The following is a 13,604-nucleotide window of genomic DNA, read 5'->3' as shown; positions in this document are numbered from 1 at the left end:
AAAGTAGCAAAAGCGAAGCTGGTAACTACAGACCTATCAGTTTCACCTCGGTAGTTATGAAAATTTTAGAAAAAATACGAAGAGACAAAATCACTTCCTTCCTTGGCAACCACAAACTGATATTAGACACTTAGCATGGATTCCGGAACAATAGATCATGTTTAACTAATCTCTTAGAATTTTTTAATTACATATTCTCTAATTATGATGAGCGAGCTCCATCAGACATAATCTATCTAGACTTCAGGAAAGCGTTTGATACCGTGCCACACACACACCTCCTAATTAAACTGAAAGCTCACGGAATGGGAGAGCAGTTGTGTGGTTGGATTGAAAGTTGGCTAACAAATAGAAAACAACGAATAGTTATGGAGAAGCTTCCGACTGGCTTCAAGTTACGAGTGGTGTCCCCCAAGGTTCAGTTTTGGATCCGTTGCTTTTTTTTTTTTTTCATGTATATAAATGACTTAGACTGCGGCATTATATCAAGAATATCCAAATTCGCTGATGATACTAAACTAGGTGGCAAAGTACTTACAAGAGACGACTGTGATGTCATCCAGCAAGATTTAGATAACCTTAGTAGCTGGAGCGACAAATGGCTTAAATTTTAATGGGGATAAATGCAAAGTAATGCACATCGGTCATAACAATGTAAAATATAATTATAGATTATAAGGACAAAATTTAATCTAAGTTACTGAAAAGAAGGAACTGGGGCTATTAATAACAAATGACTCGAAATGTGCAACGGCCGCGAGTTGTAAAGCAAAGACTGTCTTGGGATTTATTGCGCGTAATTTTGATTGTAAAACACCCGAAGTCATAATGCATCTACATACGTCATTAGTGAGACCGCATTTAGAATATGCAGTTTAGTTCTGGTCTCCATGTTATCAAAAAGACATTAAAAAATTGGAGAGCGGGCAAAGACGAGCAACCAAACTAATTCCAGGAATACGTGGTCTCTCTTATGATGAACGTCTAAAAAGATTAGATATGTTTTCTCTTAGAGATCGTCGCATCCGAGGTGACCTCATCGAAACGTTCAAAATACTTAAGAATATAGATGAGATAGATTACAAAAATCTCTTTGAGCTGTCGCAATCAGTAACAAGAAGTAACGGCTTGAAACTTAAAGGACAGCGATGTAATACCGATTTGCGAAGAAACTTTTTTAACGTAAGAGTAGTTGAATGTTGGAACAAGTTACCAGCGTCTGTAGTGCAAGTTAATACGGTGGCTACCTTCAAAACAAAGATATGTTTTATAAAGAAAATGGTTTCCGATAATTTATTTATTTATTTTTTTTTATTCATTTATTTATTTACTTTTTTTCTTTTAGCGATAGTAGTAGTTACACTAGATCTCTTTTTTTTTTCCCTCATCTTTCCTATGTAAATTTTCCCGATTGTTCCTCTCAGCAATCGGGGTGAACTTTTCGTTTTATTTCTTGCCGAGTAACACCGGCCGGAGTGGTGGGTGGGGAGGAGCTTCTTCTATTCTATCCTTGCCTCCTACTAAGTATATAGCTTATTATAGATGTAGTATAGTGAACGAGTGACCTCGTCATAGGTCGCAAGGCCTCCTATCACTCGTCTTCCCTATGTATTTCTATGTATTCCTATGTACTTAAGCTTCTTTTTACCCTCCTCCTCCACCTCCTCCTTGTCCTTTTCCTTCTCTTTCTCCTCCTTTTCCCAGTCCTCACCTTCCTTCTCATAATCCAGCTCCATTTTACCTTAATTCTTCTCTTCCTCTTCCTCCTCCTCCTCCCACTCCTCCTTTTCTTTCTCTTCCTTCGCCTTTTCCCCATCTTCATCTTTCTCCTCCTACTCCAAATTAATTTAATCCTAATTCTCCTCCTCCTCTTCCTTTTCCTCCTACTTCTCCTCTTGCTTCATCTCCCTCTTCTTTTCCTTTTCTTTCTCTTCCTTTTCCCCATTCTTATCTTCCTCCTCTTACTCTAGCTTGATTTTACCCTAATTCTCCTCCTCCACTTCCTCTTTCTCATCTTCCTTTTTCTTCCTCCTCCTTTTTCAGATCCTCTTCTTCCTCCTACTAATCCAACTCCATTTTACCCTAATCCTTCTCTTGCTCCTCCTCCTCCTCCACTTCCTCCTTCTCATTTTCCTTCCTCTCCTCCTTCTTTTTCCCATCCTCCTCTTCCTCCTATTCTAGTTCCATTTTACTTTAATAATTCTCTTCCTCTTTTTCTTCCTATTCCTCCTCCTTCTGCTCCTCCTCTTCTTTTTCTTCTTTTCCTCCCCCTCATCCTCCACCTCCTTTTTCTCTTCTTTAAGAGGAGGAGGAGGAGAAGGAGGAGGAAGAGGAGGTGTAAAAGGAAGGAAGGAGTTGCTGAAGAGGATTCAGTCAAAATATTTAAACATGGAACCAGAGTTTGGTAGAAACTTTAAATGGACGAATAATATATAGATAAAAATAATTAAAGTCAATAAATAAATAAATAATAATAATAATAATAATAGTAATAACAATAACAATAATAGTAATAATAATCATGATAATAGTAATTATAATAATGATAATAACAATAATACTACTAATAATAAAAGTAATAATAATAAAAGTAATTGTAACATAGTCTTATCTCCTCACATACACACACACACACACACACACACACACACACAGGGTGGACAGCCCTCCACTTTGCTGCAAGGTCGGGCCACCAGCAGTGTGTGGCAGCCCTCATCCCCGTCACCCCTCCCACTCCCGCACACCTCGAGGCACTCACCCCGGTGCACACCGCCAGTTCTAAAGGCCGCGTGGAGGTACTGGAGCAGCTGGCAGGTGCTGACTGGCCCCTCACCGCCTGGGACAGTAGTGGCTACACACCCATGCACCATGCTGTGGTCGGGGGAAGTGTAGCAGCTGTGAAGTGGCTGGTGCAGAAAAATGTTGACCCACACATCCAGTCGAAGGACAGACGCACCCCACTGGAGTTGGCAATGCAGTATGGCTGCCACGAGGTGGAGACCTGGCTAGCCAAAAATGTTGGCAGGAGCAAGATTCTGCATGTGGAGGAAGTGGTAAGGCTGTGGCCATATGAGTTGTGTTGGCTGGGCATGATGGTGTAGGGAGGGAAGGATAATAGTAGTAATAATAATAATAATAATAACAATAATAATAATAATAATAATAATAATAATAATAATAATAATAATAATAATATTAATAATAATAATAATAATAATAATAATAATAATGATAATAATAGTAATTGATAAGATAGTAATAGGGTAGGGATAATATGATAACAGGACAATAATAAGAAAAAAATAATACCTGAAATAATCATAAAAATAAATTTTCTCGAAAAAAAAACTTAATGATTGATTATTTGATGATGATTACTATTAATATTATTATTTATTATCATTGTTATTATTATTATAATAATAATAATTATTATTATTATTATTATTATTATTATTATTATCATTATTATTATTATTATTATTATTATTATTAGTAGTAGTAGTAGTAGTAGTAGTAGTAGTAGTAGCAGTACTACTACTACTAGTAGTAGCGGTAGTAATATTTTTATTATTATTATTACATCTTTTTTATATATATTATCATTATCATTAACAGGTATTTTTGCTTTTCTTAATATTTTCATCATTGCCATAATAATAATAATAATAATAATAATAATAATAATAATAATAATAATAATAATATTATTATTATTATTAATATTATTATTATCATTATTATTATTATTATTATTATTACTATTATTATTATTATTATCATTTTTATTACTATTATTGTTGTTGTTGTTGTTGTTGTTAGTATTATTATTCTTTTCATTAATATTAGTACTGTTGTTGTAAGTGTTGATTTTTATTGTTGTTTTCTTGGTTTCATTCTCTTTATTATCATTACCACCACTTTGTAATGTCCTTCCTTATCCTCACCATCATTTTATCACGGTCATCATCATCATCATCATCACCATCGTCATCTTATTATTATTATTATTATTATTATTATTATTATTATTATTATCATTATTATTATTATTATTATTATTATTATTATTATTATTTTTATTACTGTTATTATTATTATTATTAAAATTATCGTTATTATTATTATTATTATTATTATTATTATTATTATTATTATTATTATTATAGTTATTATTATTATTATTATTATTATTATTATTATTATTATTGTTATTGATATTTTTTTTTATGAAAGGGCAACAAGAATCCAATAAAAAAAATGTCCACTGAAATACCAGACCCATAAAAGGGTCAAAGCAGTATTCAAAAATTGATGAATAAGTGTCTTGAAACCTCCCTCTTGAAGGAGTTCAAGTCATAGGAAGGTGGAAATACAGAAGCAGGTAGGGAGTTCCAGAGTTTACCAGAGAAAGGGATGAATGAATGAGAATACTGGTTAACTCTTGCGTAAGAGAGGTGGACAGAATAGGGGTGAGAGAAAGAAGAAAGTCTTGTGCAGCAAGGCCGCGGGAGGAGGGGAGGCATGCAGTTAGCAAGATCAGAAGAGCAGTTAGCATGAAAATAGCGGTAGAAGACAGCTAAAGATGCAACATTGTGGCGGTGAGAGAGAGGCTGAAGACAGTCAGTTAGAGGAGAGGAGTTGATGAGACGAAAAGCTTTTGATTCCACCCTGTCTAGAAGAGCAGTATGAGTGGAACTCCCAATGACATGTGAAGCATACTCCATACATGGACGGATAAGGCCCTTGTACATAGTTAGCAGCTGGGGGGGGTGAGAAAAACTGGCGGAGACGTCTCAGAACACCTAACTTCATAGAAGCTGTTTTAGCTAGAGATGAGATGTGAAGTTTCCAGTTCAGATTATAAGTAAAGGACAGACCAAGGATGTTCAATGTAGAAGAGGGGGACAGTTGAGTGTAATTGAAGAAGAGGAAATAGTTGTCTGGAAGGTTGTGTCGAGTTGGTGGATGGAGGAATTGAGCTTTTGAAGTATTGAACAATACCAAGTTTGCTCTGCCCCAAACCAAAAATTTTAGAAAGATTAAAAGACAAGTGTTCTGTGGCTTCCCTGCGTGAAATGTTTACCTCCTGAAGGGTTGAACGTCTATGAAAAGACGTGAAAAAAGTGCAGGGTGGTATCATCAGCGTAAAAGTGGATAGGACAAGAAGTTTGGTTTAGAAGATCATTAATGAGAGTGGGTGACAGGACAAAACCCTGAGGAACACCACTGTTAATAGATTTAGGAGAAGAACAGTGACCGTCTACCACAGCAGCAATAGACCGGTCAGAAAGGAAACTTGAAATGAAGTTACAAAGAGAAGGATAGAAGCCGTAGGAGGGTAGTTTGGAAATCAAAGCTTTGTGCCAGACTCTAACAAAAGCTTTTGATATGTATATGAAGGCAACAGCAAAAGTTTCACCAAAATCTCTAAAAGAGGATGACCAAGACTAAGTAAGGAAAGCCAGACGATCACCAGCAGATAAGAATCTTCATGTTGAGGATAGATTCAAAAACTTCAGATAGGCAGTAAATTAAAGCAATAGTACGATAGTTTGAAGGATTAGAATGGTCACCCTTTTTAGGAACAGGCTGAATGTAGGTAAACTTCCAGCAAGAAGGAAAGGTGGATGTTGACAGACAGAACTGAAAGAGTTTGAGTAGGCAAGGTGCAAGCACGGAGGCACAATTTCGGAGAACAATAGGAGAGACCCCATCAGGTCCATAAGCCCTCCGAGGGTTTAGGCCAGCAAGGACATGGAAAACATCATTGCGAAGAATTTTAATAGGTAGAATGAAGTAATCAGGGGGTGGAGCAGAGGGAGGAACAAGCCCAGAATCATCCAAGGTAGAGTTTTTAGCAAAAGTTTGAGCGAAGAGTTCAGCTTTAGAAATAGATGTGATAGCAGTGGTGCCATCTGGTTGAAATAGAGGAGGGAAAGAAGAAGCAAAGTTATTGGAGATATTTCTGGCTAGATGCCAGAAGTCACGAGGGGAGTTAGATCTTGAGAGGTTTTGACACTTTCTGTTAATGAAGGAGTTTTTGGCTAGTTGGAGAACAGACTTGGCATGGTTCCGGGCAGAAATATAAAGTGCATGAGATTCTGGTGATGGAAAGCTTAAGTACCTTTTGTGGGCCACCTCTCTATCATGTATAGCACGAGAAGCTGTGTTGAAGCAATGTTTGGAAGGCTTAGGTCGAGAAAAAGAGTGAGGAATATACGCCTCCATGACAGACACTATCACCTCTGTTATGCGGTTAGCACACAAAGACAGGTCTCTGACATGGAAGCAGTAGTCATTCCAAGGAGAATCAGCAAAATACCTCCTCAGGTCCCCCCAACTAACAGAGGCAAAACGCCAAAGGTGCCTTTGCTTAGGGGGATCCTGAGGAAGGATTGGAGCGATAGGACAAGATACAGATATGAGATTGTGATCGGAGGAGCCCAACGGAGATGAAAGGGTGACAGCATAAGCAGAAGGATTAGAGGTCCGGAAAAGGTCAATAATATTGGGCGTATCTCCAAGACGGTCAGAAATACGAATAGGGTGTTGCACCAATTGCTCTAGGTTGTGGAGGATAGCAAAGTTGAAGGCTAGTTCACCAGGATGGTCAGTGAAGGGAGAGGAAAGCCAAAGCTAGTGGTGAACATTGAAGTGTCTTAGAATGGAGATCTCTGTAAAAGGGAAGAGGGTCAGAATGTGCTCCACTTTGGAAGTTAAGTAGTCAAAGAAATTCTTATAGTCAGAGGAGTTAGGTGAAAGGTATATACAGCACAGATAAATTTAGTTTGAGAGTGACTCTGTAGTCGTAGCCAGATGGTGGAAAACTCGGAAGATTCAAGAGCGTGGCAGGAGAGCAGATTAAATCATTGCGCACATAAACGCAACATCCAGCTTTGGATCGAAAATGAGGATAGAGAAAGTAGGAGGGAACAGAAAAGGGGCTACTGTCAGTTGCCTCAGACACCTGAGTTTCAATGAGGAAAAGAAGATGAGGTTTAGAAGAGGAGAGGTGGTGTTCTACAGATTGAAAATTAGATCTTAGACCGCGAATGTCGCAGAAGTTAATGAAGAAAAAAGTTGAAGTGGGGGGATGTCAAGACAGAAAGGCAGTCCGACCTGGGGACATTTATGATCCCCTCCCCAGATGGGAACTCTGAGGCTGGTGTTGGAGTCGCCTTGATGATTTTGAAATTTTTGAGTGAAGGGTGTGTGTGTTATTAGGTGCTTGTAGTTTTGTGTGGAGGAAGAGAGTTGTCTTTAAAGGGCAGGCTGTGACTGCCCCCTTGTGTTGTGAGACACAAAGGGAAACGTTCAATGAGGTCACAACTGGGTTTAATGATAAATTCACAGCACCCCCCTGCTTTAGACCTCAATGGGAGTAATTATCGTTTCGGCAGGTGTCTTATAATAGTTTTCATCATTATTATTAGGATTATTATTATTATTATTATTATTATTATTATTATTATTATTATTATTATTATTATTATTGTTATCATAATTATAATTATTGTCAATATTTTCATTAGTCTCTCTCTCTCTCTCTCTCTCTCTCTCTCTCTCTCTCTCTCTCTCTATATATATATATATATATATATATCCCTCTCATTACCTTGATTATCCATATAGTTGTGATGGAGGTAATGATTGTGGTAGTGACGGTGGTGTGGATAGTGGTAGTTATTTTACAGTAGTAGTGGTGGTAATGATGGTGGTGGTGGTGATAGTGATCATTTAATAGTGCGAGTTGTACTGATGGTGGTGGTGGTGTTGGTGGTAGTGGTGTTAATTTTATATTATTAGTGGTGGTACTGGTGGTAGTGGTGGTGCGATGTGACACAAGTGGGCAGCAACAATGTCTGCTGGTCATCACAGAGGGCGTGGCAGGGCTTGCACGAAGACCAACACAACAGCGTCTTGTCCCTGCTGGTGGCGGGCAACGAGGCAGCCATGGCTACCATCCCCAGGGATTATGATGGTCACGCGCTGAGCCATGATGGCCTGACGCCTCTTCATGCCGCGGCGCTGTGCGGGGCTCCCAGTGGTGCTGTGGAGGCTTTGCTGCGACGCGGCGTGAGCCCTCATGTGACCACTCCTGACAACATGACCCCCGCTGACCTGGCACGGCAACAAGGCCATGACTCCGTGATTAAGGGACTACAGCGTCACCACTGTGAACAAGTGAGTGTGTGTGTGTGTGTGTGAGTGTGCTTATTATATTTATTTTTATAACATTAACAAATATGAAGCTGATGCAAAATGTTTTCGTTTATAATAATTTGCATCATTTTATTTATTTATTTATTTTTTTATGTAGGACGGAAACTGACCAAGGGCAACAAATATCCAATAAAAAAAATGCCCACTGAGATGCCAGTCCCATGAAAGTGCCCAAAGCGGTAGTCAAAAATTGAAGGATAAGTGTCTTGAAACATCCCTTTTGTAAGAATTCAAGTCATAGGAAAGTGGAAAAACTGAGGCAGGCAAGGAGTTCCAGAGTTTACCAGAGAAAGGGATGAATGATTGAGAATACTGGTTAACTCTTGCATTAGAGAGATGGACAGAATAGGGATGAGAGAAAGAAGAAAGTCTTGTGCAGCGAGGCCGCGGGAGGAAGGGAGGCATACAGTTAGCAAGATCAGAAAAGCAGTTAGCATGAAAATAGCGGTAGAAGACAGCTAGAGATGCAACATTGTGGCGATGAGAGAGAGGCTGAAGACAGTCAGTTAGAGGAGAGGAGTTGATGAGACGAAAAGCTTTTGATTCCACCCTGTCTAGAAGAGCTGTATGAGTGGAACCCCCCCCAGACATGTGAAGCATACTCCATACATAGACGGATAAGGCTCTTGTACAGAGTTAGCAGCTGGGGTGGGTGAGAAAAACTTGCAGAGACGTCTCAAAACACCTAACTTCATAGAAGCTGTTTTAGCTAGAGATGAGATGTGAAGTTTCCAGTTCAGATTATAAGTAAAGGACAGACTGAGGATGTTCATTGTAGAAGAAGGGGACAGTTGAGTGTCATTGAAGAAGAGGGGATAGTTGTCTGGAAGGTTGTGTCTAGTGGATAGATGGAGGAATTGAGTTTTTTGAGGCATTGAAAAATACCAAGTTTGCTTTGCCCCAATCAGAAATTTTTGAAATATAAAAAATCAAGCGTTCTGTGGCTTTACCACATTTGTGATTCTAAATTCATCCTAAATATATGAACTATTGTTTAATTTCAACAGATGCTTATAGATATTAATTAATCATCTGCTAAGCTTACATGTAATGGTTGTGCTATAAGGTTGGTAACCTGTTTTGTTGAGTAAGTTGTGATGCAGTGCATATATTTCAGTAGTTGGTGTACACACTTCTCAAAGAAAAGGTAAAAATATTTAACAGGGCAGACTGTTATGAAGAAAATAACTCAAGTGTCTAGTTGAACACTAATTCTCTAATTCAGAAGACAAATTGTATTTCATCCTGTAATAGCTGCAAGCCAACATGAAGACATCAGACAATTTCTCTAGGCTGCACAAGTGCATGGGGTCTGTAGTGGTTGCAAGGAAGCAGGATGAAGCACGAGACCTTTCATTCCTAAATATTTTTATGAACTGTCTTCTTCAGTGAGAATTTATTCCCTGTGAAGGCAGCTTGTTGAAACATGCATGGAATAAAACACCTCTATCTTCATCCTGCTTTTTCTCTACCCCATAATCCCTATCCAGTGCTGTTTTTCAAAGGAAAAAGGAAATAAAAAAAATTAAATAAATAAAAGAATTATAAATAATAATAACAACAATAATAATAATAATAATAATAATAATAATAATAATAATAATAATAATAACAAGGATTTTACTATTCCTTGGTCAAAATAGCTCTGAAACACCTCTCCTGTATTTGAGGGCACCCTTGTTTCGCCGAGGGCATCAGCAGAGCCAAGGGGATGATTGTGGTTCCCCTGGATCTCCACAGAGCAAGGAAATTCACTCCTCAGCTTGTCATTGGGCCTATTATTGGCAGTCCTTATGGTCACGTCCATGAACACCCTGCAACTGTCAAGTGAACATCAATAACACTTTGTGTCAGTGTAGCCAATATAAAATGTGCACCTGACTAACCAGCTGCTCAGTTTAAGCAGCATCTAGCTAGCATGGGCAGTATTGCAGTCTGATGGTAGACTGATAAGTATGCTTGAAAGCACTCACAGGTGTCACAAAATCCAAGTCTTGTATTTACAGAGAGTGCATCACATCCTACTTGAAGGAAAGCACTCATCAAAAATGTGAACAGGTGAAGCATGCAATTCACAATGAGACCAGCAAAGAAAAGTAGACAACTCACATCATCCCAGTATTTAAAAAAAAATTAACACGATGTGATTCTTCAAATGATCAGCTGATTAGTCTTGCTCCTGATGACAAATCTTGAGCCACATACTGACTGGTGCAAGTGTGGAGGGGTTGGGAGGTGAACACAATGTGTTCTCCAAGTCAAGCTCTGCTAACAGTACGAAGAGACTCTCTGAAGGGTTTTAACTTAACCTGACCTAGCCTAATCTAAGCCACCTAACCTAAGCAGGCATAACATAACCTAACTAATACATGGCTGAGGAGGATAAATTTCTACAATACATTCAAACTGCAGACTACAAAACTATGATATTCGTTATTGTTTGTTGATGTTATAGATGAGTTGGAGCACAAAACATGTCAGAATTACTTCACTCTGCCTCTTCTCCTCTCATCCCCCTGTGACCTTGGGGGGCTCATCGGGAAGCGGGGTACATGGGCGAGGAACACGAAAATGGTCTTTTTTTTTTTTTACTTGAATGGTGACGAGAGCTTGAAATAAGGCAATTCTAACCTAATCTGACCTGACCTGATCTAACCTAACCTGACCAAACATAACATAACATAACCTGACCTGACCTATCATAACACAACCTGATCTAACCTAACCTAATCATTTTCCACTTCCTGACCAACCATGAACACAAGTGCATGGTCTGCCTGCTTCAGACTCTTGCCATGGTCTCCAAAAACCTTCGTACCAATGATGGAATCAGAGGCCTGGTCAAAATGGAGAGATTCTCTGATGGACATTACATCAAATGCATGCAACAAAGAGTCTCTTCCTTTGACATGGTCTCTGCTCTCTTCCTCAGGACTGTCAGAGTTTGTTTGCTCCAACCTAATTGGATGGAAGTTTTTCTTAGCCAAAGCTGAACACTAGAAGTACTGGGGAGTGAAAAAAGAGCTTAAAACCTATATGCTTTAGGACTATGGTAGTGTAAGGCCAGAGCAAACTTCCTTCCTTGCTCCCCATATCTTCTGCCCTTCTTATTTCTTAAGCCATTAATTACCTGTCCTTTGATGAACTCTTGCACTTCAGGGCTTGCATATAGAGAAATGGAGTTTTCAGCTGCTGCAGACTCTTCAGGGTGTGCTGCCTCAGTCCCTTCACTTGTTTTCTGAGCTTATTGATGATGTTTTGGAGCATCCTGATTTTTCTAAGCCCTGAAAACATTTCAAAAATATTTCAGCTGTTTTGTTAATAATTATCATAACTTCAAAAATTCAAGATTGTCTTTCATATACCAGATTCATATTTGTAAATCTCTCTGGAAAGCGGTGTTTCTACACAAAACAAAACAAAGGTTCAGATCAATTTAACAACAGTTCAAAGACAATCATGAACTGATGTGGAAAAGTTGATAAAATATACAATTATAACACAACATTCTAAAGCAAATAACAGCAGTCAAAAGGCTTGAGGCAAGGCTGTGGTGGTGTCTCGACTGCTGTCCCAAGCTGCTGCTCAGTGATGGGGCACTGTGCAGGCACCTGACAAGGAACATCATCTCATGGATGGGTAATGTGTTAGTCATGGTGGCTTTCAAATGTGTACATTCACTACAAGTGGCACTGGCACACAATCTTCAGTCTGGGGACAATAGTGTACACTTGCCTCAGGAAAGCCCACACTATCACCTGACTGCTGAGGGCTTTATGAGAGACCACAGTTTTCAGTTTTCATCTAGCCTGGCTAGTTTCAGCTGCAAGTAATGGCTTAACATTGCTTGAAACTACCAAGAGTTTTGTCTCTGGCGACAGAAGTCTATATTCCAACCACAAACACATGTATATGAGCATAGCAGACACATAAATTGGTGATGTGTGTACCATCTCAAGGCAAAGTGTCTCATAGAGGTGACACCAGTATCACCATTTGTATGAAAAGGACAAAGCATGAGTTACTTAGAGAAAATAAAACATATTAAAATGTAATGGCAACAGAAATTCATAAGAAACTCTACTTTTACCAGTATAGTAATTAGGAAAAGTTACTCAAAGAGACATAATGCAGTAAACAAGAAATTAAAATATATATCATAGTATTATGCATGAATGAACATTTTTCACATAAACAGCTACACACACACACACACACACACACACACACACACACACACACACACACACACACACACACATTGTGTGGCACGTGCCTTGATCAGATGTGTTGCAAGAGGGCTCCAGAAGAAATACAACTTTGCTGGATAGAAGTTGGAATAAACACAAACTCCAGGCCTAAGTTGTGGTCACAAAAAGGTATGGAGCTATGCTATATGTTCTGTCCCGCCCTTTAGTCAGAAAAAAAATAAATAAACAAGAGAAATGGCATAGGATGGTAGTGCCTAAGCAATAGGTGGAAAAGCTGATAAGCATAAACAAATGGCTGGCGAAGACGAAAACAGAATGGAGAGTTGTTTTTTTTTTTTTTATGTAGGAGGGACACTGGCCTAGGGCAACAAAAATCCAGTAAAAAAAAAAAAATGCCCACTAAAATGCCAGTCCCATACAAGGGTCAAAGGAGTAGTCAAAAATTGATGGATAAGTGTCTTGAAACCTCCCTCTTGAAGGGATTCAAGTCATAGGAAGGTGGAAATACAAAAGTAGGCAGGGAGTTCCAGAGTTTACCAGAGAAAGGAATGAATGGTTGAGAATACTGCTTAACTCTTGCATTAGAGAGGTGGACAGAACAGAGGTGAGAGAGAGAAGAAAGTCTTGTGCAGCGAGGCCACGGGAGGAGGGGAGGCATGCAGTTAGTAAGGTCAGAAGAGCAGTTAGCATGAAAATAGCAGTAAAAGATAGCTAGAGATGCAACATTGCGGCAGTGGGAGAGAGGCTGAAGACAGTCAGTTAGAAGAGAGGAGTTGATGAGATGAAAAGCTGTTGATTCCACCCTGTCTAGAAGAGCAGTATGAGTGGAACCCCCCCTGGACATGTGAAGCATACTCCATACATGGACAGATGAGGCCCTTGTACATAGTTAGCAGCTGCGGGGGGGGTGAGAAAAACTGGCGGAGACGTCTCAGAACACCTAACTTCTTAGAAGCTGTTTTAGCTAGAGATGAGATGTGAAGTTTCCAGTTCAGATTATAAGTAAAAGACAGACCAAGGATGTTCAGTGTAGTAGAGGGGGCAGTTGAGTGTCAATGAAGAAGAGGGGATAGTTGTCTAGAAGGTTGTGTCAAGTTGATAGATGGAGGAATTGAGTTTTTGAGGCATTGAACAGTACCAAGTTTGCTCTGCCCCAATCAGAAATTT

General features: G+C 39.1%; 1 protein-coding gene across 2 annotated transcripts in view; it reads left to right on the top strand.

Moving 5' to 3' along the window:
• LOC135095594 (serine/threonine-protein phosphatase 6 regulatory ankyrin repeat subunit A-like) overlaps nt 1–13,604 on the top strand; it is a 126,448-nt gene that overhangs the window by 79,751 nt on the left and 33,093 nt on the right. For both annotated transcript variants that reach the window (XM_063996509.1, XM_063996510.1), the window contains exons 8-9: nt 2,656–3,053; nt 7,882–8,187. In XM_063996509.1, the coding sequence (XP_063852579.1) occupies nt 2,656–3,053; nt 7,882–8,187 (704 nt within the window). The remainder of the gene's footprint in view (nt 1–2,655; nt 3,054–7,881; nt 8,188–13,604) is intronic.

This window comes from Scylla paramamosain, chromosome 49 (assembly GCF_035594125.1).
Source record: "Scylla paramamosain isolate STU-SP2022 chromosome 49, ASM3559412v1, whole genome shotgun sequence".
NCBI lineage: Eukaryota > Metazoa > Arthropoda > Malacostraca > Decapoda > Portunidae > Scylla > Scylla paramamosain.
The sequence above is the reverse complement of the archived record's forward strand: the minus strand, read 5'-3'. Positions and strand labels throughout refer to the sequence as shown.